At 46.5% G+C, this 26,449-nt stretch overlaps 1 protein-coding gene across 6 annotated transcripts in view; it reads right to left on the reverse strand.

Moving 5' to 3' along the window:
• The window catches only part of ECHDC2 (enoyl-CoA hydratase domain containing 2), a 32,468-nt gene extending 7,246 nt beyond the window's left edge, over positions 1 to 25,222 (reverse strand). The window contains exons 1-7 of one of the 6 annotated variants that reach the window (XM_013046858.2): positions 24,863 to 25,222; positions 6,617 to 6,684; positions 6,445 to 6,532; positions 3,160 to 3,246; positions 2,270 to 2,362; positions 807 to 866; positions 406 to 593 (exon numbers count right to left, since the gene is read on the reverse strand). In XM_013046858.2, coding sequence (XP_012902312.1) covers positions 406 to 593; positions 807 to 866; positions 2,270 to 2,362; positions 3,160 to 3,246; positions 6,445 to 6,532; positions 6,617 to 6,684; positions 24,863 to 24,995 — 717 coding nt within the window. In that variant the 5' untranslated portion in view covers positions 24,996 to 25,222. The remainder of the gene's footprint in view (positions 1 to 405; positions 594 to 806; positions 867 to 2,269; positions 2,363 to 3,159; positions 3,247 to 6,444; positions 6,533 to 6,616; positions 6,685 to 24,862) is intronic. The other 5 variants (XM_004774438.3, XM_045064533.1, XM_045064532.1 and 2 more) reach the window with 5 other exon arrangements.
• Between the last annotated feature and the right edge of the window lie 1,227 nt (positions 25,223 to 26,449).

Below are 26,449 nucleotides of genomic sequence, written 5' to 3' on the forward strand. Positions count from 1 at the left end.
GGCAGCTGGCTGGTAAGGCTACACGTACGCTGGGTCCTAACACAACGTTTTACATGATGTATTTCAGGAATTTCTCCACCCTGCAGTGTGGTCGAAAAAATAAGCTGGTAGTTCTTTATCTGCTTAGAATGTTGCTTTTTTAGTTTGGGGGACATTTTATTACAGTACTGTCCAATGTAGGAGGCAATAGCCACATGTCCCTATTAGCATCTGAAATGGGAAAGTGTAACTGAGAAACTAAATGTTTTATTTTAAGTAATCTGAATTTAAATATAAGTCTGGATGAGTGGGTCTTGTGTGGCCCCTTGGGGCATAGCCCTGGCCTCCCCAGAGGTGAGTGTCCTCCAACCCCTGTCTGCTGCCCCTGACACAGGCCCTCCCTCCTGTGTTGGGCTATAGCCACACCTGGGGCAAGATCTCCTGGGCCAATTCCAGTGCCCGATGGTAGGCGGCGTTGCCCTCCTCATTCTGGGAAACAGCGTGGTTCACCAGCCCTAGGGCTTGGGCCTGTGCACCACTCAGTCTTCGGCCTGTGAAGATGAGCTCCTTTGCCAGGGCCACTCCCAGGCATCGAGGCAGCCTCTGAGTCCCTCCTGCCGGGATGAAGCAGGGTTAGTAAATCCACATGGGAAGTGGGAGCCCAGAGAAGCCCAGTTTGGGAGTCAACCAGGACTTCTCAGAGGAGGAGATTCTGAGTTAGGATGGAAGGGCAGAACCCAGAGCACAATGCAAAAAAGGAAAGCAGGGAAGTAACCTAGAGAGAGTGGGGATTAAGTAAGAGAAGGATGGGTCCAGTAGGTAGTTACCTGCTCCAGGGAGGAGCCCTCGGGTGGTCTCGATCAGTCCCATGACGGCTGAGGAAGCTGCTTAAACAGAGCAGAGTGAAGCACGCACGCTCTCCTGCAGTGCCATTCCCCAGAGGGAAGAGACACCTGCCTCTAAGCTCTGCTCACCCCACCACCAACCGCTTCCCTCATGAGGTGGCTACAGCAGACCTCTCCACAGACTCTGCTTTGGGAAGAGCCCTAGCATGGAAGTCAGCAGGCTCAGACCCTCATACTGCTTCTCCCAGGGGCGGAGGTGCCCATCCAGGCAAGTCTCACCGTGAGCCTCATTCACTGATATAAATAAATAAATAAATAAAGTCCCCCCTCTTCTGCCTTCATCAGAGAGCTGCCAAGGATCAAATGAGATAATGGTTCTTGTAACAGGAAGGGATTCTTGGAAGGTGCCCAGTGCCTATTTGTGGGTTAAGGGATTCTCTGTCTCATTGGACCCTTGCCTCTGGCCTGGGCTAGAGCATCAGTGACTCCTGCTCCCACCACAGTTACTCCCCTTGGCTTTTCATCAGGCTGAAATTTCCCTGTGTTCAAGCCACATCTCCTGAATTCCCTTACAGGCCATCTGAACTATGCAGTGTGGCTGCAGGGAACGGCCACTACTGCCTCTACGGGGTTTTACATTCTCCTTGCTATCTACCAAACCCTGCAAGGTAGTTGCCCTAAATATGGGCACATGAGAAGCAAGGTGGAGCATGACCTGACTTGGTATCCTGTTGCCTTCTCTTTGATAATGCATCATGTAGATACAGGCTACCTCTGTACCTGGAGGTACATATTTCTAAATGTTCTACCTGGAGTGGCAGGAGAAAGCAGTGAGGGGAAGAGAAGATAGTGGTACCACCTAGCGCTTGGACTTTTTCTAACTGTCTCCTAGAAGTGTACACCTGACCATTAAGTCAGGTTAAAGGCGATCAATTATATCCACCCCTCCCTCCAGTCTGCAAAGGCCAACTGCTCTGAACGGGTAATGCAAACCTTGGCTGATGCCAGGGAACCAGAGAGCAGTGTTCCTGCCCAGGCATGTTTGTGAGTAGCCAGGCAGTAGTGACCAGCTGCCCCTGTGACTGTCTCTGTGCAAAACATGACACAGAATTGGGTTGCAGAGAACTAGAAAGTTGAACAATTTGTCTTTGTCCCCCGTCTCCCCTCTCTTGTTCTGTCATCTAGCCAGTTGCTCTGGGGTTGGCAAAAGCATTCTAGAGATGAGGGGGTCTGGTTCTGAGAGGTGACAGGCACTACAGCAGTCCGGGCTGGGCCAGGAGGGGAACCAGCTTACACCCAAACTCTGCAATCTCCCACGTAGCCTTTAGTTTTGCTGCTGTTTGGAAAGCCCAGAGTAGTGGCCAACTTTGCAGCATCCCCAGACATAATCTGTTTTACTTACACATCCCTTCTCACCCTATCCCACCTCTCCTTCTGCCCAGTACCTGCTACTCGGAGGTCACAGGCCAGGGCAAGTTCCAGGCCTCCACCCAAGGCAAACCCGTCCATAGCTGCAATCGTGGGCGCAGGGAAGGCTGCTGTGGAGATGAAGAAGGGCTCAGCCTGTGAAGCCCTAGAAGGACCGGGACAGGGACTCAAGGCTGGGGAGGGCCTATGGCCTCATTGGTCCCAGGTTTGGAACCTTACCAGGTACCTCTGCCAGTTATCTTAGAAGTAGGTTTTTCTTACTGGGGAAATAAGCTGGGGTACTGGAGTGAGGAGATGGGCTAGATGATCCCCACTCAGGCCCTCTTTACCGTTGGCCTCCCTGGGACCATCAGCCTTTCTGTTCTGTGTGTCAAGCCCCCTGCTCGGTGCTAGGAACATAGAATTGAATAGACATGGGGAAGGCAGATCTATGAACAGGCAATGATGACCCAGGGTGATCAGTGCTCTGACAAAGCTTAGAGAATGGGCCAGGGAAGGCTTCCCAGTGGTCTTAAAGGGTAAGTAAAAAGTTCAGGTGGCCCAGGAGAGAAATTCCAGGCAAAAGGAACAGTAATTGTCAAAGCCTGAAAGCATGGTTGGTGAAATTTGACTCCTATGGAGTAGCTGGACTTGAACCCTGAAGGTAGAGGGGTCAGGGGTCAGAGCCAGCAGGACACAAAAGCTGAGAGCCAGAGCTCCCTCTGGGAGAAATGCCCTCTGAACCTCCTTTTTACCCTCCCCCTTGTAGGATTCCATGTGCTCATCCCACCTGGGAGAGTCCTCTGTCTTTCCACAGAGCTTACAACAGAAACTGTCCTTTCTTGACGGGAGAGGATGGCAGGAGGGGTAGGGCTGGCATCAGGAGCGTCCCTGAACGCCCTCCTCCAACCCACTCCAAGACCCTCACCAATCTCATTCATCAGGCCTCGGAGCCGCTGGACAAAGATCCCCACTTCTGCCTCACTCATCTGCTCCCGCTCCTTCAGGTCTGCACCTGCGGATGGTGAGGGGTTGGGACAGCCTTTGTGAAATGACCCATTACTGAATCCCAGGCTGTTGGAGGATCCAGCAAAGGAGACTTGAGGACAAGCAGCCAGAGAAGAAGGCGAAAGGTCAGGAAAGCATGGTCCAGGAAGCCAGGGAGGCAAAGGTCGGGGGGGAGGTTTGTATGTCTAAAAAGGACAGGTGCAACAACAACAACAAAAACCTTGGACATCAGAATGAAAAATTTTTGTGCCTCAAAGGACACTATCAAGAGAGTGAAAAGAAGAGGCACCTGGGTGGCTCAGTGGTTTAAACCTCTGCCTTTGGCTCAGGTCACAATCCTAGGGTCCTGGGATTGAGCCCTGCATTGGGCTCTCTACTCAGCAGGGAGCCTGTTTCCCTCTCTTTCTCTGCCTCCCTCTCTGCCTACTTGTGATCTCTGTCTGTCAAATAAATAAATAAAATATTTTTTTAAAAAAAGTGAAAAGACAACCCACCAAATGGAGGAAAATACTAGCAAGTCAATCACATATCTGATAAGGCGGTAATAATCTAGAATACATTAAGAACTCCTAGAACTCAGTAACAAAAACCACAAAAGACAAGGAACTTGAATAGACATTTCTGCAAAGAAAATATGTACAGATGGTCAATAAGCACAAGAAACGATGCTCAACATCATTGGTCATTAGGGAATTGCCAATAGAATCCATAAGGAGACACCAACCTCACATCATTTAGGATTACAAACAACAACAACAGAAACAGAAAACAAGTGCTTGCAGGGGTGTGGAGGACCCCGGTGCATTGCTGCTGGGAATGGGAAATGACGCAGCTGCTATGGAAGACACTTGGGTGCGTCCTCAAAAAGTTAGATGTAGGGATGCCTGGGTGGCTCAGTGGGTTAAGCCTCTGCCTATAGCTCAGGTCATGATCTCAGTGTCCTGGGTTCAAGTCCCGTATTGCGCTCTCTGCTCAGCGGGGAGCCTGCTTCCTCCTCTCTCTCTCTTCCTGCTTCTCTGCCTACTTGTGATCTCTCTCTGTCCATGAATAAATAAAAAAATCTTAAAAAAAAAAAAAGTTAGATGTAGAATTACTATATGATCCAGCAATCCCACTCCTGAAAGAATTAAAAGCAAAGACTCAGAGACTTGCCTCCCAGTACCCATAGCAGCATTATTCACAATAGCCAAAAGGTATAAACAACCCAGTGCCCATCAAGATAGATAAACAAGGGGCACCTGGGTGGCTCAGTCGTTTAAGTGTCTACCTTCAGCTCAAGTCAGGATCCCAGGATCCCAGGATCAAGTCCCATCTCAGGCTCCTTGCTCAGCAGGGAGTCTGCTTCTCCGTCTCCCTCTGCCTTCTCTCCCCTGCTTGTGCTCTCCCTCTCTCTGACAAATAAATAAATAAAATCTTAACATAACAAAAACACCACAATGGAATATGATTCAGCCATAAGTAGGAATGAAATTCTGCCATGCTACACCATGGATGAAACTTGAGGACATTATGCTAAGTAAAAGAACCCAGACACAAGGACCAAATGTATGATTCTGCTTGTATGAGGTAACTTTATATATAGAGAGAGTACAACAGAGATTATCAGGGCCTGGTAGGGGAAGGAGGAATGGGGAAGAACTGCTTAATGAGTTCAGAATTTGGGATGATGAAAAATTTTTCTTTTTTTTTTTTTTTAAGATTTTATTTATTTGTCAGAGAGAGGGAGAGAGAGCAAGCACAGGCAGACAGAATGGCAGGCAGAGGCAGAGGGAGAAGCAGGCTCCCTGCCGAGCAAGGGGCCCGATCCCAGGACGCTGGGATCATGACCTGAGCCGAAGGCAGCTGCTTAACCAACTGAGCCACCCAGGCGTCCCTGAAAAATTTCTTTAACTGGATGGTGGCGATAGTTGCATGGCCTTGTGACTCAGATAGTTGCACCACACTATACTCAGTGTTACTTAATTTTATACTTAAAAATGGTTAAAATGTAAACTGTGTAATGTGTATATTTACCACAATTTTAAATGTATAATATAATATTTAAAATATATTATTTCTTGGGAAGCCTGGTTGGCTCAGTTGGTTAAGCGGCTGCCTTCGGCTCAGGTCGTGATCCCGGCGTCCTGGGATGGAGTCCTGCATCGGGCTCCTAGCTTGGCGGGGAGCCTGCTTCTCCCTCTGCCTCTGCCTGGGACTCTGTCTGCCTGTGCTTGCTCTCGCTTCTCTCTCTATGACAAATAAATAAATAAAATCTTTAATATATATACATATATATATATAATTTCTTTTCAGTTTTATTGAGAAACAGTTGACATTGATTATTTTTTAACAGGAGGGGACAAGTGTGGTCCAAGGAGACTGAGCAGTCAGGTAAGATGAGAACTGAGAAGCGAGGGCAGGATACAGTGGCATGGAGGTGGGCAAGGACCCTGGTCAAAGTAGTGTCATCTAAGGCTGGCAGGGGCGTGGAGGTAAGAGTAGGAGGTGAGTATATTCTCTTCAAGCCTGAGACTAAGAAGTCAGAGCTGAGAGCCCTTGCAAGTCTTTGATTAGTTCCAACCCCTCATGACAGATGGAGAAACTGAGGTGCAGGGAGGGGTAGGGGTGATCTCAGGATTCCAGAGCAAGTCAGGAACAGACCCAGATCTCCTACAGTGCCCCACGTCCTCTTCCCACCTCCCCACTGACCACTGTTGTCCCTTCCCCAATCACCCCAGAGTGGGTTCTTAGCTCAGCCCAGCATATCTCTCACTCACTTGCTTCTTGTGGGATGGGATGTTTCTAGTCTTTGAAACAGAAGTTCATGGTGCTTGTCCTCTTGTGAGAACCAAACTGTCAAGGGGCAGTGGAGAGCTATGGTGACAGGGACTGAGATCTTATGGATGGGCAAAGGGGCACAGAGTCCTATCTTGGCCACAGACCTTGTGAATGTCACTGGACTCGGTTTCTTCATTTCCTCAGTGAAGGGTCAGAACAAAGCATGGTGTAGCAGAAAGAACAAGGATTTGGGGATGAGAGGGGCCAAGGTAAAATTCTGTTTTACTTCTTACTAGCTGTGTAACACTAGGCAAGGAATTTTACCTCTTGAGTTTTTGAGTTCACATCTGAAAAACGGGAATAGTAAGTCCTATGCTAGAGCTCACCTCAGCCCTCGACCCCCTGTAGGCTGGGGATATCCTGATGAGCCCAGAGGGAGGAAACCCACCTGCACAGAACACACCCTTCACTCCACTTCTGAAGAGCAGAACACGCACTTGCTGGTCCTCCCGCAGCTGGGCCAGAGCTTCCAGCAGCTGCAGAGGAGACCTTGTCAGATACCCCCCAGCCCAGCCCCAGCCCAACACCCCCGCCCCACCCTGGTGTCTGCCCTTTCTCACCTGGCTGACCAAGACGTTCCCCAGAGCATTGCGGGCACTCGGTCTGTTCATCAGAATCTCAGTGATTCCTGCAAGTGACAGGGTAGCCTTGGGTGAGCCAATAGGCCTGCTCACTCCTGGGCTGGGGTATGGAGGCAGCAGCCCGGGTTCTGGGCAACCTCTACACTTCATGAGCACTGGGACTTGGGACAAGTCACATACACCCATGCTTCAGTTTCCCTGACGATAAAATGTAGAGAATAACTGCTTGTTCCTTCTGCTTCACAGAAGTGGAAGAGCTTGTAAACCCATGGCTCAGTCTTTCTCCTGTACCCTTCGTTAGCAAATGATCTGTCAACCCAGAAGGCTGCTGCTCCCTCTTCCTAACCTATGCAATTTATTCAGTCTCACTGAACAATTCAACCTCTTAAACAGATCTCAGACCTTTCAGCTGATACCCTCCCTGCAGCCAGTAACCTGATATGGGCTCTCTCCTCTACTACATAAGTTGCCCAACTGGCCCTCTTGCCTTCAGTCTTGCTCTTCCTCCCGTCTCCACAGTGATTCCCTCATTTGGGTCCAAATCCTCTTTCTAACCCAAATCCAATCACGTCCCTCCCTTTCCCTTCTCACCAAAATTAAGTCAAATTCCTTAATATCACCCAAAAGATGCCCCCCTTCCCCAATCTGGCCATTGCTTCCTACTCTAGCCTCAACCCACCCCCACAATCTGGGCCAGTTGTAGAGAAGAGAGCCCAGCTCTGGGCATGGGCTCAAATACTCTTATACCTTCTTGGCTGTTTTCCCTCTCATGTTTACCTATCCTTTAGCCTTCAAAGTCCTCTCATTATTTCATTCCAGGGTTCTTAGCCTTGTCTGTGGAGCAAGCCCTATTTATTAAGATGGCTTTCTCAGTGTGAGTTGATCTGTAACACGGGAAGGAACAATGAAAGTTTCAGGGCTCTCAAGGGACAGAGTTTCCAGCCAGGAGTTAGAGAACTGTGGTTCAGGACAGAAAACCATAACATTTCAGATTAGGTGGCCTCCTTGGCCTCCTTGGAAACCTTCAAAAAGTTCTTTGAGCCCAGCAGGCCTCTGGAAGTCCCACAGAGGCGCCCAAGGTCTTCTCCAGCTCTAGAGCTCCAGGAGAGAAAATGCTACAACTTAAAGGAAGAAAAACTCTAGTAGATAAAGATAAACCACACTGGAGTATAGCAGTCCAAGGTCTTCGTGGAGTATAGCAATCCAAGGTCTTCGTGGCAGATAGACCCTAGACTGGGCCCAATCTTCATGGCCTTAATAATCTCTTTCCCTGGAGTGTGGGCAAGGCCTGTGAATTGCTTCTAACCAAAAGAATGCAGCTAAGATCATAAAATGTCACTTCCAAGACTGCGGTTTAATTATATGGCACTGGTGATGAGGTGTTAGTTCCATCATTAGGCTACAATGCATACATAAGACTCTCTCTTGGTAGGGCACACTAGCCAAACTAGTGGGCCTATAGAGAGGGTCATGTGGCAAGCAACTAGAGGCAGCCCCCAGCTTGGAAGTAGATCTCTCCTTAGTCAAGCCTATAATGAGACCACAGCCCTGGCCAACTCCCGGGATTACAACTCAGTAAATCCCTGAAGCAGAGAACCCTGCCCAATTATGCTTGAACTTCTGACCTCCAGAAGCTATAAGACAATAAATGTGTGTTATTTTAAAGCTTGAGTTATTGTAAAGCTTAAAGTTATTGTAAAGCTTGAGGTAATTTGTTATGTGGCAATAGAAAACTAACACAGTCATGACATCTTGAGATTGATAGAAACTTTCTCTTCTTCACTTTCCTGTTCTGTCTCTTTTCTTACTGGCTGGATGTCTCCCATATTTCATCTCTATCCCTTCTCTCCATCTTTATCTTCTTCTTCAGAAGACAAATAGGGTGCTTGGCTCAAGTCACAGCTTAGCCATTGACCTTGGGCAAGTTGGTTTACTCTTCAGGCCTTCAATTTCCTGATCCATAAAAAGAAATTATAAAAAGGTTGTTAGAGGATTTAAGGCGATAATGCTTGGGCCACCTAGCTAGCTCAGTTGCTAGAGCATGTGACTCTTACTAAATCTTGGAGTTGTAAGTTCAAACCCTATGCTGGGTGTACAGAGTATTTAAAAATAAAATCTAAAAATCTAAAAAAAAAAAAAGATGATGCCCATAAGTGCTTATCCAGAGTTTATGGGTATAGTAACAGGAAAAAGACATAGATGCTAGGGAAAATTCCAGGATTCAAGAGAAGGAAAGAACTTCAAGCTGGGTGCTATGAGGAGCCAGACAGGGTGTCTTTGGCTTTCATTCAGTTTGTACTCCTACATGTCAAATCCTGGAGAAATAAGAGAGAACTCAGCCATGGTCCTGAAGCTTTTTGTTGAGCTCTGATACCGAGAGCATTGCCCTCTGCAGTGCAGTAGATCTGTATCACACTATCTCCGATCTTACCAAACCCATAAGCCACTGGTTAATAATTTCCTTAGCAGCTGACCTTAGCTCACTTCTAACCGGATGGCCTCCATCTCAGGTCAGGTAATATAGGGGGGAGTGGCAGGGACCAAGAGCAGGCTGCTTTGGGTCACTTTGGCATGAAGATTATTTGAGTTAAAAAACAGTCAAACCCAGCAAATTCAGGAAGAGCTCTTTACCTCCCCCTCCCCAACAACTGCCCAAAAAGAATTTAGATACAGGATCTGATCCAGGAAGAGCGTTATCACCATAAATAACTACTATGAACTATGTATGGTAGACTGGAAGGAACATAGCAAGACCTGATTTGTTATTGTTGTTTAAGATTTATTTATTGATTGATTTTAAAAAGATTTTATTTATTTATTTGACAGAGAGAGAGAGATCGCAAGTAGGCAGAGAGGCAGGCAGAGAGAGGAGAGGAAGCAGGCTCCCTGCTCCGCTCTCTGCGGAGCAGAGAGCCTGATGCGGGGCTCCATCCCAGGACCCTGGCATCATGACCTGAGTGGAAGGCAGAGGCTTTAACCCCCTAAGCCACCCAGATGCCTTGTTTAAGATTTATTTACTTGAGGGGCACCTGGGTGGCTCAGTCGGTTAAACGGACTGCCTTTGGCTCAGGTCATAGTCCTGGGGTCCTGGGATGGAGCCCAAAGTCCGGGTCCCTGCTCAGTGGGGAGTCTGCTTCTCCCTCTTTCTCTGCTCCTTCCCCCAACTTATGCTCACTCTCTCACTCTCTCAAATAAATAAATAAAATATTTTCAAAAAAAGGTTTATTTATTTGAGAGAGAGGAGAACTCAAGAGAGCAAGTAGAAGGTAAGGGACAAAGGGAGAGAGAGAAAGACGTTAAGCATACTTGCTGACTGCTGAGCCTGAGCAGCAACCAAGACTCAGAAGTTTAACCCCTTAACCGACTGTGTCACCCAGGCACTCTATGGCCTGTTTGATCAAAGTCCTCTATGTCCCATTGTTTCTGGGTGGCCCAGCAAACATTTGTTTAGCAAACATTTACTCCTTTTCATCTTTTTTGTGAATTGTATTCCTTCCCTCTGAAGTTCCAGACCCCTACCTTCTTCTCCTTAGTTCAGAGTGACTTATGTATCTCATTTTGCCCGGTTTTTTGGAATTTCCATGTCTGTATGAATTCCCTGTACATACAGAATTAAATTTGATTTTCTCCTGTTAATCTATTTCACGTCAATTTGATTCTTAGTCCAGCCAGAAAGACCTTGAAGAGGACAGAAAATTCTTGCTCCCTGGAAGAGTCAATAGAAAGCACACTGTAAGGGGTACCAGGGTGGTTCAGTCAGCTAAGCATCTAACTTCTGCTCAGGTCTCAGGGACCTGGGATGGAGCCCCACGTTGGGCTTCCTGCTCAGTGGGGAGTCTGCTTCTCCCTCTCCCTCTGCCCCTACCCCCTGCTTGTGTGCGCGCGTGTGCGTTCTCTCTCTCGCAAATAAATAAATCATTTATTTTTTAAGAACTTTTTTTTTTTAAAGATTTTATTTATTTATTTGACAGACAGAGATCACAAGCAGGCCAAGAGGCAGGCAGAGAGGGTGGGGAAAGTAGGCTTCCCACTGAGCGGAGAGCCTGATGTGGGGCTCAATCCCAGGACCCTGGGATCATGACCAGGGCGGAAGGCAGAGGCTTAACCCACTGAGCCACCCAGGCGCCCCAGATAAAATCATTTAAAAAAGAAAAAAGAAAACACTGCAAGGTATTAGGGACCAAGTGGTTTTACAACCCCATACTATATAGAAGGGGAAACTGAGCCCCAGAGAAGAAGTGAATGTGCCTTATATTAACAGCCAGACTCAGCTGGCAATCCTTACTTCCACAGAGCTAACAAACAGCCTATGAGAGAGCCCAGTCCAGATACATGGAAAGTAAAGGGATAATGGGAGGGGGAAGAGTAATTGCAGAAGGACTTATATCAGCAGAGAGGAAAGAGAATTCAAGGGGACAAACCAGAAGTGGGACCGTGTAAGATGAACCCCCGGCTCGAAGAGAGAAGATGAGAAGGTGAGGTTGTGGTGCTGAACCCTGCGCACCCAGCTAAGGAATTGAGTCAAATCATAAGAAGAGCCAAGAGTGGTTAAAAATCTAATCCCATTTTCTTTTCTTTTTTTAAAGATTTTATTTATTTATTTGACAGAGAGAGACACAGGGAGGGGACACAAGCAGGAGGAATGGGAAAGGGAGAAGCAGGCTTCCCACTGAGCAAGGAGCCCGATGTGGGACTGGATCTCAGGATGCTGGGACCACGACCTGAGCCAAAAGGCAGATGCTTGAGGACTGAGCCACCCAGGCGCCCCAACTAATCCTATTTTCAAGGGCAACAGGTAAAGAAGTGCAGAATGCGGTGGTGCCATCAGCTTCCGTAGGAGCAGAAGCCCTGCCTTCTAATGCAAACATCAAATGATTCTAAAATGGGCTGGAGGGGAATGGATTCTCCTCTGTGAGCCTCCCCCTCCTCCTGCCTCCTCCACCTTTTCTCAGTAGTTCCTTTCTCATGGCCTTTCTCCAGCCTTGTACTTGCCCTCTAGCAAGGGCAGAGGCTTAATCTGCCAATCCTTGGGGGTGTTTTGGGGATAAAACATTCTGTCATTTGCAAGTGAGCCTTAATTTGACAAGTGATTGTTTTGTAAAGTTGAGGCACAAATCCTTGTTTCAGGTCACTGATTATCAAAGAGATAGTGATCTGGAGAGCCTGGGTGGCTCAGTGGGTTAAGCCTCTGCCTTTGGCTCAGGTCATGATCTCAGGGTTCTGGGATCAAGCCCCACATCTGGCTCTCTGCTCAACAGGGAACCTGCTTCTCCCTCTGCCTGCTTGTGCTCTCTGGCGCTCTCTCTGTCAAATAAATAAATAAGATCTTAAAAACAACAACAACAACAACTTAGAATCAGCTTGCATTCCCACCAACAGTGTAGGAGGGTTCCCTGCACTGTTTGCTGCTCATCATGACCCCCTGGAGTCATACCATAAGCACCTGGATGGACCCTTGGATAGATTCTAACTGCCATAAGCCCACTGCCTTATTTCAGCAGGAAGCAGCCAGAGCGGTCATCATCCCATTCCGTAAGGGCAGTTAGAGTTACTGTTCCAGGGAGCGGAATGAGGAAGGGACAGGGGAGCTATGTAGGGAGAGATAGGGAGCTAAGTGATCAGGCTCTCAGAAATCCCCAAAAGGTGGAGGTGTGGGGAAACCAGAAATAAGGGGACAAATCGGACCACCCTGCCCTAGGCGTGGGGGTGGGTGTCTTTATGGTAACAACCTGTGACCAACAAAGAATGACCGCCCCTAAAAAAGGAGTAAGTCAAGAGGATTGGTTAAGTTAAGAGGATTTAAGTTCCCTGGTTAGCTTTCTATAAAAGACCAACCCTAATGGCCCTGGTTGACAACCCTGGTTGGGGACCCCTCTCATTCTTGAGAGGTTTTTCTGTATCTTCACTTAATAAACTTCTCTACATTGTCAAACAAACAAAACAAAACAAAAACCTTTGAATCAGGCAGGGGGGAAGACGAAGGAATAAACACAAGATGTATACAGTACACCACCATCTATGTACATTAGAACTACGTAAATTAGGGCGCCTGGGTGGCTCAGTGGATTAAGCCGCTGCCTTCGGCTCAGGTCATGATCTCAGGGTCTTGGGATCGAGCCCCGCATCGGGCTCTCTGCTCAGCAGGGAGCCTGCTTCCCTCTCTCTCTCTGCCTGCCTCTCTGTCTACTTGTGATTTCTCTCTGTCAAATTAATAAATAAAATCTTAAAAAAAAAAAAAAAGAACTACGTAAATTAAAACACAAACCAAGTTACAACAAATTTAGGGAGAGGGCTTGGGATTGGGGAGAAAGTAAAGCCAAAACAGAACTGGTTTTGCACTGATGGTAAATGAGGTCCGTGAGTAACCCCACTGAATGCACTTTGGTCTCCTCTCACCCCTGCAAAAACAACACAACAGGTGCAATCGAAAATGTTCTCTGCCAGTTGATGAGGGAGAAGGCAGGCTGAGGGCAAAGCACAAGCTGCTTTGTGACACCTGCCCCTGCCCTGCACCCAGCTAGAACAAGTGCGACATTCCTCAGGCACTCCTGGCTGCCCCAGAACAAAGGAAAGGGGAAAAACAAAAGGTTAACTGCTAGAGATCAGCTTCCAGCAGGACTCCAGTCTTGATCCATTTGCAACTGCTTTAATGATTCATAAGAAAAAAGCAATCTCCAGAAACCTATAGACTCAACTTCCTGGTGCCCTAACATTACCCACCTGTCCAGAGGATAGAAAATCTTACATAATCAGTCCCTCTTCATGATGAGGAAACAGAAGGCTGGCTGAGGACAAAGCAAAAGCTGACACCCAGCAACCTTCTCCCACCCCCACTCCTGGGAGGGACATATGTGACATTCTTTAGGAATCTCCCAGCTATCTTAATAGCTTGCTAAAAAGGGCAGAACAACCTTGGCAATGGCAAGGACTCTGGTATCTGGTATCATGTAGGTCCTCTTTAGCATACGAAAGTTCTATTGAAACCTCCCTTTTCCTTACTTCCCCCACTCCCATGATATATAACTACCCACCCCTCACAACCCAGGGGCAGCAGCTCTTCCTGCCCACAGGTGCTATCCCCATGCCTTAATATACCACCATTTTGCACCAAAGATGTCTCAAGAATTCTTTCTTAGTCCTTGACTCTGGACCTCCCTCCACCAAATCTCACATATATACTAGAATTTCATCATTTGGTGGCCGAACATGGGGGTGTGAGTCTTTACATTTGGACTCTGAGCTTCAGTGCAAAATTCTCTCCTCTTCCTTTAGTCTCATTTCAGGGGCTTTTCAAGGAGTGTGGTCTTATTGGAACACTTGCAAGTCAATTGCTCAGGCTGGAATCCTCTCTAACCTGTGGCTATTCTACAGGAGAATGTCTGCGTTTTGGCTGGAAGTCAGTACCCTGGCCAGAATGGTAGTAAGACTCAGAAACTTGATGCCCTCTCTCTGTTCCTGTTCTTACACCAAGTGGTCTTGTCTTGGGCTCGGGACAGCCACCTAAGTCACCAGGATGGCTGCCAACCTTAAGAATCCCGTGTGAGGTTTCCTCCTGATTGGTCTAATGTGATCCCCTCCACATCCCTGGCCTAGCCATTTCTGGCCACAGGACCACCACTGGGAGCCGGTCAAAACCAGTACCTGATTGAATTAAAATGCAACCAGGGACCATTTCCTAGGTAAGTTTGCTGTAAGGACCACATGTGTTGGAATGTCACATAGACCATGATGGATTTCAATCTTTACTGTTTCTCGTCAGTGTCTTTTACAAACTACTTAAAGCTATGAATTGGGTAATTTCCTCTTGACAGACTTGTCTAGTATTTCTTTTTTTTTTTAAGATTTTTTTAATTTTTATTTATTTGACAGACAGAGATCACAAGTAGGCAGAGAGAGAGGAGGAAGCAGGCTCCCCACTGAGCAGAGAGCCCGACGCAGGGCTCCATCCCAGGACCCCGAAATAGTAACTTGAGCCAAAGGCAGAGGCTTTTAACCCACTGAGCCACCCAGCGCCTCACTTTTCTAGTATTTCCATGGGTTAAAATGGCAAAACAGTATGCAATCTTCAGGACAGAAGATGGCATAGCATGGCACAGTATTTTGGTCCATTCACCAGGCACCCATTGGCAACCTAGGATGCAATGGAGAAGGGTAGGGGTGCCGGCACCCCTCCAGGGCCTTTTACGGGCAGGAACGCCTTCCTGGGTAAGGCAGGATTGTGATCAACAGCGATGTCTTGAGGGAAGCCTCAGGTCGATTTTGACACACGGGAACCTCTGACATAATCCTGTGTGGGACGCCACCCAGGAGTCAGGAGGGATTTGGTAATGGACCTCCTTTACTGGGAGCATGGCCTCAGTAGGCTTCTTCAGTTTCCAAGGACTCTACCTTAGAGTGCCTTTTAACCCACTGGAAATAATTTGGATTGCAAAACTTAGGAAAGGACAGAGCTCCTGTCACACTGCATGGCCTCAGTGGGATCTATCAGTTAGATCTCCTCTGCAGGAAACAGGGCAAATGGACTTAGGGTACCTTCATTGCTCATAGCTAGGCCTTCAATGCTCTACACCAGGACCCCGACCTAAAGGCCTTTTGCAGAATGTGTTTGCCCAAATGAGTCAGCTAGTAAACTCCCTCCAGACATGCTGGATGATAATTATGTAAAGAAGCCTTCTCCTTATAAACCCAGGTTGCTGGAGGATACACAGGCCATCCCTAGCAAAGGGGACTCTGACTTTCTCTCTGTCCCTCCTAATAGATGTGAGGGCTTCTCCCTCACTCATTTCCTGTGTTAATGGCTTTAACTGGAGCCAATTGGAGTTAGTCTAACTCAAGGCAAAGATTTTAAGGAATATTCCCAAGCAGCTGCCCAAACTCCTTTGTTTCAGGGAAATTCACTCTCTTCTCTGGCCGGACATGGACTGCTTAACCTCTCCCCCCTTTTTGGCGGGAAAACACAGCGTGTGCTTCTCTGTTGGGGCTGATGAGCTCTAAAACCAGGAATCCTTTCTCTGCCTCTTGGCAGCACTTTGTTTCTTCTGTCTCCCCCTTCTCCCGTTTCTGCACCATCGTGGTGCGGCCTGCAAGACTGGCCTCCAGACCATGCACCAAGGCTCCTTCTCTCTTCACTACTAAGGAGCAAGAAGAGCACCCCGGACCTAACACCCCCAGCTTCAGATTTCCCCACCCGTGTCTTAGGTAAATACTGAAAATGGGGTGGGCCCTGGTGGAACATAAATCAGTATTTAAATTAAGTTACGTTTGTTGGTTTAATTAAGATAGACCTGTCTTCAAAGTTACAGCAGTAAGTGTGAAACTTTTATTCTGTCAAGGTTTACTGAAGGTCAAATAACCTCATGTTACCTCTGCTGGGTTGTTAGCAAAAAGATGACTAAACTGATGGTTCATTGTCTCAGAGTTTTCATGGGTAATTGTTTATATAGCTTTCAAAGTCTTTGGTAACCTGAAAGTTAAAGTTTTGCTTGGATGACAAATGGAATTAAATTCGTTGGACATCTAGGTCTTTCAAATAGGATAAAATACTAAGTCAAGTAAATGCTTTTGACTTACTGCAAAGAAACTAAGAATATTTAAATCTGTTGGTAAACATGTTTTGTGCTTAACTGATTTATAAATTTGCCATCTGAAAATTCTGTTGCAACAGTTCACAAGTTGTTAATACTTAACTGACTAGAGACTAAGGTGTTTCTAAGAGTACAAAATTCTAACTGTAACTAAGACTAATGGAAATATGGGAAACAATTCTGTATGTGGAAAAATAGATACTTAAGAAAGATATGGAATGGGAATGCATTTTGTTAAAGATAAAAGGTAATTTTGTTCTAAATGAGATGGTTTGAAAAGAAGTGGCTTGGGACAAAATATAAATGTAAAAGAAAGTAAAAGGTTTGTGAAGGGAAACCTTCAGAAAAAAAGTTTTAGGTGTGGTCAGAACAGACTAAGATTGAAATGAATGGGTTTTAAAGGTATACTGGTATAAGATTAAAATGGTCTCCATTCAAAAAGACAGTTTTCTTAAATTAATCTGCTGTTAGGAAGAAAATGTAAATAGTTGTTTCCTCTTTGCCTGCCCAGTAAAACCATTTCCCACATTTTGCCTGTATCAGGTCTTTAACATCCCTAATTATATTTAGGCAAGTGCTTTAAAATTTTATACGACTTTAGCAGATGTTGACAAGATTTAAATTGTAAATGAAATCTCTTTAACTCATTAGAATTTTCCTTGGTATGCTAAGTTACTCAGGAAGTATTGCTAAACAAATAATAAACCTTGGGTTACATTTGAGTAAATGCTATAACTATTCTAGAGATTCTATGCATTTCCTAAAGTTTTAAATTTTATATATAGATATAGATATAAAATATATAGATATATCTATATATAGATATTTATATTTATATTTAATATTATAAAATATTATATTTATATTTATATCTATATATAGATTTTTTTTTTTTTTTTTGGTCAGAGAGAGTGAGCACAGGCAGACAGAGTGGCAGGCAGAGGCAAAGAGAGAAGCAGGCTTCCTGCTGAGCAAGGAGCCCGATATGGGACTCGATCCCAGGACGCTGGGATCATGACCTGAGCCGAAGGCAGCTGCTTAACCAACTGAGCCACCCAGGTGTCCCTTTTATATATATATTTTTAAGATTTTATTTATTTATTTGATAGGCAGAGATCACAAGTAGGCAGAGAGGCAGGCAGAGAGAGAGGGGGAAGCAGGCTCCCTGCTGAGCAGAGAGCCCAACGCGGGGCTCAATCCAAGGACCCTGGGCTCATGACCTGAGCCGAAGGCAGAGGCTTTAAACCACTGAGCCACCCAGGCATCCCAGTTTTAATGTTTGATAGCTCATCACTTGATACTGTAATTACTGACGTGTTATGTGTCAGTGGGTCGCAGAATAACTGAGTTTCTTTGTCTACAGTATCATAGTGAAATCTCAGATCATTAACAATGTCCATTTCTGAGGTTTTTTTGTTTTAATTCTCTTGTAAAATGAGTTTCACCTTAAAGGACATTCATATAAAGGACTTTAAGGACAAAACCAGGTATTCTCTATATTAAAAATCCTAAAACTGAAATGGGTAAGAATTTCCAGAACTAAAGCTGCATTCAAACTAAACCAGAATTAGTAACATGGGGTTAAATTAACTAAAAGATGATAGTGTTAAGTCTCATTTTAAACACTGCTGGTTCTCTAATGTTTGCTCTTCCACACTAAGGAAAATTTTACTTAAGTTATCTGTGACTTACAGAAATGTAAAAATACTAATTTGTAAACAAATCAAAGCATTCAACTCTTCTATCTGAACTCTCTGAAACTCAAATGGTCTCAGTAAGTATTCTTCCATGGCAATCAGTTATTTGCATAAGTTCAGTAAGAATCTGTTCTTGTAACGGGACACCATTAGTAATTTTACCAAGACTTTGAGTGGAATGTCATATTTGAGAAAGACATACATAGACTCAGATATGACCAAACAGCTTTTAGGAACTAAGGTTGACTTTATGAAACTTGGAACCATAAAGCCCCTTGGACTGTTGGCCTGGTACCCTGCCTACAGAGTTCCCAGCAGCCTCACCACGTGAGTAAAGAATGTCACTTCCTGGCAGGTGCAGATACCTCAGGATACTTTTGGGACCTCAGGAAGAGGAATCTGCCCAAATCGACAGGTATTGCAGGCATGTCTGATGGCAAGTATGTGGCTTGGCTTCTGGCCTGGAGAGGCTACTAAAAGTTCAACCTAGGGATTCCTTATAAGAAGTTCCAGCAAAGCAGATTCTTAAAGATCTATATGATCACTCACTGTTCTTGCTCATCTTATGTAAATAATTAGGCCAAGTTTGTTAAAACTGGACTTGTTTTTCAAATACATTAGTCCTGATTTGGCTATCTCTGGAAATGAGTGTTATTTTAGAGAAAAAAATTATGTTTTAATGACACACCTTTGCTGCCTGTCAAAAAGGCAGAAATTGGGGAATCCCAACCCATTTAGGACTTGCGGGAAGTTAATAAATGGGTTGAAGATATCCACCCGATGATGCCTAACCCCATACCCTACTCTCCTTCCTGGGCCCCAAAAGAACTGTGTATACCGTCTTACATCGCAAGGATGCATTTTTCTGCATACCTTTAGCAAGGGAATCTCAGCCCCTTTTTGCTTTTGAGTGGTCTGACCCACAGGAAGGGTTCCAAGGCCAGCTCACCTGGACAATACTTCCCCAAGGATTCAAGAATTCACCCACTATCTTCAACAAGGCGCTACATGAGGATTTGCATGAGTACAGAACCTCCAACCCAGGAGTCATTCTGTTACAGTATGATGATGACTTGCTGATAGCTGCTGAGGACTATGAGTCATGCTTGTGGGGGACGAGAGCTCTCTTACAGACTCTGCAGGAAAAAGGGTATTGGGTGTCAGCAAAGAAAGCACAGCTTTGTCAGAGCCACACTAATTATTTAGGCTTTGATGTCCACGAGGGAGTGCATTCACTGTCTAAGTCCAGGAAACAGGTGACCACCCGATACCCCTTCCCCACCACACCCCGACAAGTGAGGGGGTTTCTTGGGATGGTGGGCCACTGTAGGCTGTGGATACCGTGGTTCGTGGAGATTGCCCAACCTCTCTACGAACTGACTAAGGGAGGACTCATTATGGTAGAGTGGACAGCTGAGGCAGAAGCATTTTGGGAATTACAAACAGCCTTACTGAGTGCCTCAACACTGGCCATCCCAGATGTTACCAAGCCCTTCCACTTGTATGTGGATGAAAAGGCAGGGGTGGCCAAAGGAGTTTTGACTTAGACTCTGGGGCCTTGGCAAAGACCAGTAGCCTATCTTAACAAAAACTAGACCCAGTAGTGGCCGGGTTCCCCCCTTGCCTCCGCATAATTGCTGCCACAGCCCTCATGGTCAAGGATGCAAGTAAATTGACTTTGGGTCAAAATCTCATCTTGACCACCGGTGGATGACAAATGCCCGAGTGACAGGGTATCAGACCCTCCTCCTCAACAAACCAAAAGTGACTTTCCAGCCCCTGGTGGTGCTAAATCCAGACACATTGCTGCCAGAGGAGTTGGCTAACCACCCACACAACAGCAGGGAGGTCCTAACCCAGGTCACAGGAATAAAGCTGGGTCTCAGAGACACTTCCCTCCCGGATGCGGAGATGACTCTGTTCACAGATGGGAGTATCTACATGGTTGATGGAAAGAGGTATGTGTGGGCTGCGGTGGTTTCTCCTGAGCAGGAACTCTGGACGGCAGCCCTGCCACACAGAACCTAGGTGCAAAAAGTGGAGCTGATTGCACTCACCAAGGCACTGCAGATGGCCAAGGTCACTGCGGGCATTACAGTCTGTCCTAAAAAGAGGCCATGAAGGGATCCAAACTGCTCACACTGAGATGGAGATGGAGGTGGAACCACATCCTTACCAACTGGGGGACTTGGTTTGAATACGCCGCCACCAAGTGGGAAACTTAGAGCCTCGCTGGAAGGGACCGTTTACTGTCATCCTGACCACGCTCACAGCAATAAAAGTAGAAGTCATCAGGGCCTGGATTCACGCATGTCACATCAAACGAGCCAAGGACGAGGATGTCCCCCAGAGATGGATGCTGCTGCCGATGGACCCCGCTGATTTAGGACTAAAGCTAAGACTCAAAAAACAATGAGTTCATTGAGTTCATTGTTGTTCCTATTGTTAAATGTTACTTTTTGGCCCCTGCATTATAAATGCCCTAATGTCATTTGTAGAAAAGAGGACATAGAACTGGCTGAAAAGTCAAGGATTTGACTAATCTCCAAAGAAAAGGGGGATACTTAGCCAGAGTGACTCCATCTCCGTTAAACAGTGATTTTGTTGTTTATGCAGTAAAACTTAAACTGACCCTGCCCGCCACCCCCAGGGGAACTTACTTAAAAGCAAGTCTGGGAAACCAGTAAAATATGGTCAACCAGTCCCTGATAACAGAGCCCAAATACAAGGATGGGTCAGGTCAGGTGGAGATAACAGAGCCCAGAATGCAGGGATAAGTCAGGCCAGGTGGAGACATCCAATCAGTAAAGCACACATACTACCTCCCTAACCACCAAAGAATGTAAACCCCACCTTTTGGGTGCCAAACTAGGGCACCAGTTCTGACCAGAGTGATAGGCTAGTTCAAACAGCTACTATAGGGTAAATTGTAATTCCATTGGCCACCCATGTGTGACCTAGCATGACTATGCAACTTTCTCTGTGTGTTACAATCTCATTGGCCAGGCTCAACCACATGGCCTTTGCTCTATAAAAGCTAGTCTGTGAGGCTGAGGGTCGTCACTCTCTCCGTAAGAGACAGTCCTGACCAGTCTGTTTGATTCTCGATACTGGCATGAAATAAAGCTTTGCTTGACCTTCGCTTTGTATCAGTCTCCCTCCTTTGATAATGGACCCCATCAGAACTTGTCAAATTTTAAACCTAGTTACCCTATGACCCTTGTACTTCTCTATAGAGCAAAACTGTTCAGAGGTTATTTTTTTTTAAAGGTTTTCAGTTTTTTTTTTAAAGATTTTATTTATTTATTTGACAGAGAGAAAGATCACAAGTAGGCAGAGAGGCAGGCAGAGAGAGAGAGGAGGAAGCAGACTCCCTGCTGAGCAGAGAGCCCAATGCAGGGCTCGATCCCAGGACCCTGAGATCATGACCTGAGCTGAAGGCAGAGGCTTTAAACCACTAAGCCACCCAGGCGCCCCTGTTCAGAGGTTATTGATCTTACTTTATTTAGTTGGCCATATTTAAGATGCCCCTATTAAAAATACAAATGATAGTTGGTTTACTGATGACAATAGTTTTTTTGTTTTTTAAGATTTTATTTATTTATTTGTCAGAGAGAGAGCGAGCAAGAGCGAGCACAGGCAGACAGAGTGGAAGGCAGAGTCAGAGGGAGAAGCAGACTCCGTGCGGAGCAAGGAGCCCGATGTGGGACTCGATCCCAGGACGCTGGGATCATAACCTGAGCCGAAGGCAGCTGCTTAACCAACTGAGCCACCCAGGTGTCCCAGTGATGACAATAGTTTTCATAAAAGGAATAAGAAAACATGGTAATGCTGTAGTGCTCACTAGCACTTTGCAATTGCCAAAGCCTTAAAAACTAATATTAATACTGATTCCAAAGATGCTTTCCTAGCCCTACATGTCCATGGAGCAATTTGGAAGAAAAAGGGTTTATTATCAAGCCATAACTCCATAGTCCAATACAGGCCTAAAATTATTAACTCTTCTTAAGGCTGTACACCTACCTAAGGAGATAGCTGTAATTCACTTCAAAGGATGTTCAAAGGATATGACCTTAGGAACCAATGAAAGTAATATAGGGTTTATACAAGGCCACTGATTTGGGCAAAAAGGCCATGGAGGTGAGAAAAACTTCGTGAAGGAAAATTGTCCCTAGGTTTGGACTCCCTTGGTCCCTACAAAGTAACGATGGACTACCTTTTATTACACATTAAAAAGATGAATCTCCAAAACTGAATAGCCCTTGATATCTTTTTTTTTTTTTAAGATTTTATTTATTTATTTGACAGACAGAAATCACAAGTAGGCAGAGAGGCAGGCAGAGAGAGAGGGGAGGAAGCACGCTCTCCGTGGAGCAGACAGCCCGATGCAGGGCTCGATCCCAGAACCCTGGCATCATGACCTGAGCCGAAGGCAGAGGCTTTAACCACCCAGGCGCCCCAGCCCTTGATATCTTGACTGTAGTTACAGAAACCCAAAATTGGAGGACTTGTCTCCTAACAGAACCCAGTGGTTAGTTATATGGCCACTGTTCCCTGGGTTTTGCTTAGAATCACGGATGCATTATTAAAGCCATTACCAACCTGGCCAACCTTCCAAACTTAAAACAGTGGTGAACTTGTTCTGTCTCATTGATATGACCAACTAACATCCACTTTTGTTCCCCCTTTGGAACTGGTCATTTGGCACATGGAAGCTCTTACAAAGTACATGGTCAGTCCTAAATGCCCCTCAAAGTAGTATTTCTCTATTAAAATGTTATGGTGATACAAATATGTAAAGCAGCTTTACCAAATAGAATGGTATTGAATGTTTTAACTGCTACACAAAGTAGAAGTTGTGCTATTGATGGGGTCCGTGATCAAAGGAGCAAGACTGATACAAAGCGAAGGTCAAGCAAAGCTTTATTTCGCGCCAGCACCAAGAATCAAACCGACTGGTCAGCGCCATCTCTTACAGAGAGATCGATGACCCCCAGCTTCACAGACTAGCTTTTGTAGAGCAAAGGCCATGTGGTTGAGTCTGGCCAATGAGATCGTCTCCACCAGGCCTGACTCGTCCTTGCATTCTGGACTTTGTTGTCTCCACCTGACCTGACCGTGCTTGTATTTGGGTTCTGTTATCACTACCTGACCTGACCCATCCTTGTATTTGGGCTCTGTTATCAGGGGCTGGTCGACCATATTTTACTGGTTTCCCAGACTTGCTTCTAAGTAAGTTCCTCCGGAGGGGGTGGGCAGGGTCAGTTTAAGTTTTACTGCATAAACAACAAAATCACTGTTTAACCAAAGTGGAATCACTCTGGCTAAGCAGGCCCTTATATTATCACAAAAACAAAATACTATGGTTATGTTCCAGATTATCACAAAATATTTCTTGGGTTCTGACATACTCAAGTTAGCACTTTAAACAGTCCCTCTCTCCTTTAATGATTGATTAAACTCCTGGACTGGAAAAGGGCTTTTTGTTAACTAGTAAAAAACTTAATTTGAGCTTCATTTTCTTTTTGCTACATTAATCATGTTTTGCTGTTTCTCCCATGTCTCCTCACCTGGCATCGACTCCTTCACTGCCATAACTTCCACAGATGATCCTTTCCACTTGGGAAGATCACCTGAGCTGTCTCCCCTGGATTCAGCTGCCTCAGACTTTCCTAACTCCCCTATAAAGTCCCCAACTGACCAGTGTTGACCTGAGTAGGTAGGGACCACTCTACGCCCCTGTTCAGCGGGAAGATGTTACAGAAGCTAAGACCTTCCACCTTCCACCTTAAAGATTTCAGGGTCAAAATTGTTCAGGTGGGAATGATGAGGGAACAGAAGGCTGGCTGAGGACAAAGCAAAAGCTGACACCCAGCAGCTTTCTCCCACCCACCACTCCTAGTTGGGACATATGTGACATTCTTAGGAATCTCCCAACTGTCTTAATGGCTTGCTAAAAAAAAAAAAAAAAAAAAGGGCAGAATGACCTTGGCAATGGCTAGGCCTTTGGTATCTGGTATCTTGTAGGTCCTCTTTAGCATATGAAAGTTCTATCAAAACCTCCCTTTTCCTTCCTTCCCCCACCCCCATGGTACATAACCTGCCACCCCTCACAACCCAGGGGCAGCAGCTCTTCCTTCCCACGGGTCCTGTCCCCATGCCTTAATATACCACCATTTTGCACCAAAGATGTCTCAAGAATTCTTTCTTGGTCCTTGGCTCCAGACCTCACTCCACAAAACCTCAGGTATATTCTAGAACTTAATCTCTCAAAACCCCTGGACTCTCTTTCTGCCCAGAGGTCCTGTCCCTGTGCTTTAACAAAACCACCTTTCCCAATTCCTACCAAGAATTCTTTCCTGGCCATAGTCTCCAAACCATGTCACCAGGGATCAGCGGCAACTTTCTGACTCAAAAAGGCACAAACGTCAGCCAGCGTGGGCCTGGAGAGAGCGCAGGGCAACAAGCCCAGCTCCCGTCCCTTCTCTGCTCTGCTCTCGTTCCTCCTTGGTCCGCCCCACTGGCGGATTGGCTCGGCTGCCTCGCCCCTCTGGAACCCAGCCAGGACTCGGCCCGGAGGGTTAGAGCCTTTTAATTAAAGTTACTGGGGGTGGAAGCGGTGGTACTGGTGCTGGCGGTGGGTGCCTCGTACTATCCTTGAGCGAGTTGCCTTCCCCTCCTTTAAAGCCCCCAGCTCCCGAATGGGGGACTGAAGGGACCTAGGTGACCTCAGTTAGGGTCGGGGCGGCTAGCAGGGTGGTCACCCACCTGCCCAGGCTTCGGAAAGGCTTGGGGAGCCTTGACTGGGAAACCGCAGCTGGGAATCAAATCGTCAAACGCAGTGAGCGTCCCGCCTTCCGCTTACTGGTGTCTTTCCGCTTGTCGTGGGCCCCCTGGCCCTCGCTCCCGCGCCGCCTCGGCGCTTCCCGCGACAGCGCCCTTACCTTGGTCGCGGCCGGTGAGGGCGCGCACTTGGATCTCTGGGTCCCCAGTAGCTCCATGGGAGGCGCAGCCCCGGGTGCGAAGGGATCTCCAGGAGCCTGGAAGGCGCAGGGCGCTGGTCAGGGCGCGCAGCATCTGGGCGCAGGCTGGGAAGGTGCCAAGAGCCCGTCCACTACTCCGTCCACGCCGGAGAGAGCTGCCGCTGTGTCCCTGGTTTTCGCAACTGCTCCACCTAGGGGCGCACAGCCCAGAGCGGTTCTCCACGCTGCTTGCCTTTTGGAGACTTGGAACCCTGGCTAGGCGAAGCCCACCCAGCTCCGCTGCGTGATTTGGGGCAAGGATGCCAACCTCTTAAGGGTCAGTGTTTTAATCAGTAAAGCCGGGATCATAATAATGACTACTGTCAAAGATACAGGGGGAGGCTAGTTAAAGTGAGAACAGGTTTTACTCATTAATAGATAATACACTACAGCAAAAGGGACTGTCCTGTGTGAACTGGACTTAAACTTCTGTTTGTACAGAGGTGACTGAAAGTTTTGAAGGGAGAAGGAGAGAATATGGAGGTGGGTGAACCGGGCCTACATAAGAGAGTCCGGGAAGTGAAAAATTATAAAATCATGGAAGGTGTTTGTTTGGCCACGGGAAACCTGTCTGTGTTAGATAATGGAGGCTTATCCAGCCTTGGGCTCCCACAGATTGGGGGTGGAGGGTTGGGTGGCGGGAATGGGGGTTGTTTCCAGGTATTGGCTGGAAGAAGCAGTAAATTCTTTTGGCAGTGTTGACCTTAAAAATAAGTTTTTTGTTTTGTTTTGTTTTTAACCAGTAAAAACAAGTTTATTTGGGAATAACGGAGAATTGCAATTTCGTACAAACAAGCCACGGGAAACAATCATAGGTTACTCCAACAGAGAGAGAGGGAATTTTGTGGAGAAGTTGGGAGGGGTTGTTTTGAAACCAAAACCCATTGGAGAAAAGCAAGAGTTCTGGGTAATGAGGTTTTCTCATCCGCTGAGCTGCTGACCTACTGGATTTTTTTTTTTAAAAGATTTTATTTATATATTTGACAGAGAGAGAGATCACAAGTAGGCAGAGAGGCAGGCAGAGAGAGGAGGAAGCAGGCTCCCTGCGGAGCAGATAGCCTGATGCGGGGCTCGATCCCAGGACCCTGGGATCATGACCTGAGCCGAAGGCAGAGGCTTTAACCCACTGAGCCACCCAGGCGCCCCCCTACTGGATTTCTTGAAGGATATTAAAATATACCACCTGGGGCGCCTGAGTGGCTCAGTGGGTTAAGCCTCTGCCTTCCGCTCAGGTCATAATCTCAGGGTCCTGGGATCGAGCCCCACATGGGGCTCTCTGCTAGCGGGGAGCCTGCTGCCCTCTCTCTTTCTGCCTGCCTCTCTGCCTACTTATGATCTCTCTGTCAAATAAATAAAATCTTAAAAAAGAAAAGAAAAGAAAATTGGGGCACCTGGGTGGCTCAGTCTTTAAGCACCTGCCTTTGGCTCAGGTCATGAGATTGAGCCCCACATCCGGCTCCCTGCTCAGCAGGAAGCCTGCTTCTCCCTCTCCCACTTTCCCTGCTGTAT

This window comes from Mustela putorius, unplaced genomic scaffold (assembly GCF_011764305.1).
Source record: "Mustela putorius furo isolate JIRA1106 unplaced genomic scaffold, ASM1176430v1.1 tig00003853_pilon_pilon_pilon, whole genome shotgun sequence".
Classification (NCBI taxonomy): Eukaryota; Metazoa; Chordata; class Mammalia; order Carnivora; family Mustelidae; genus Mustela; species Mustela putorius.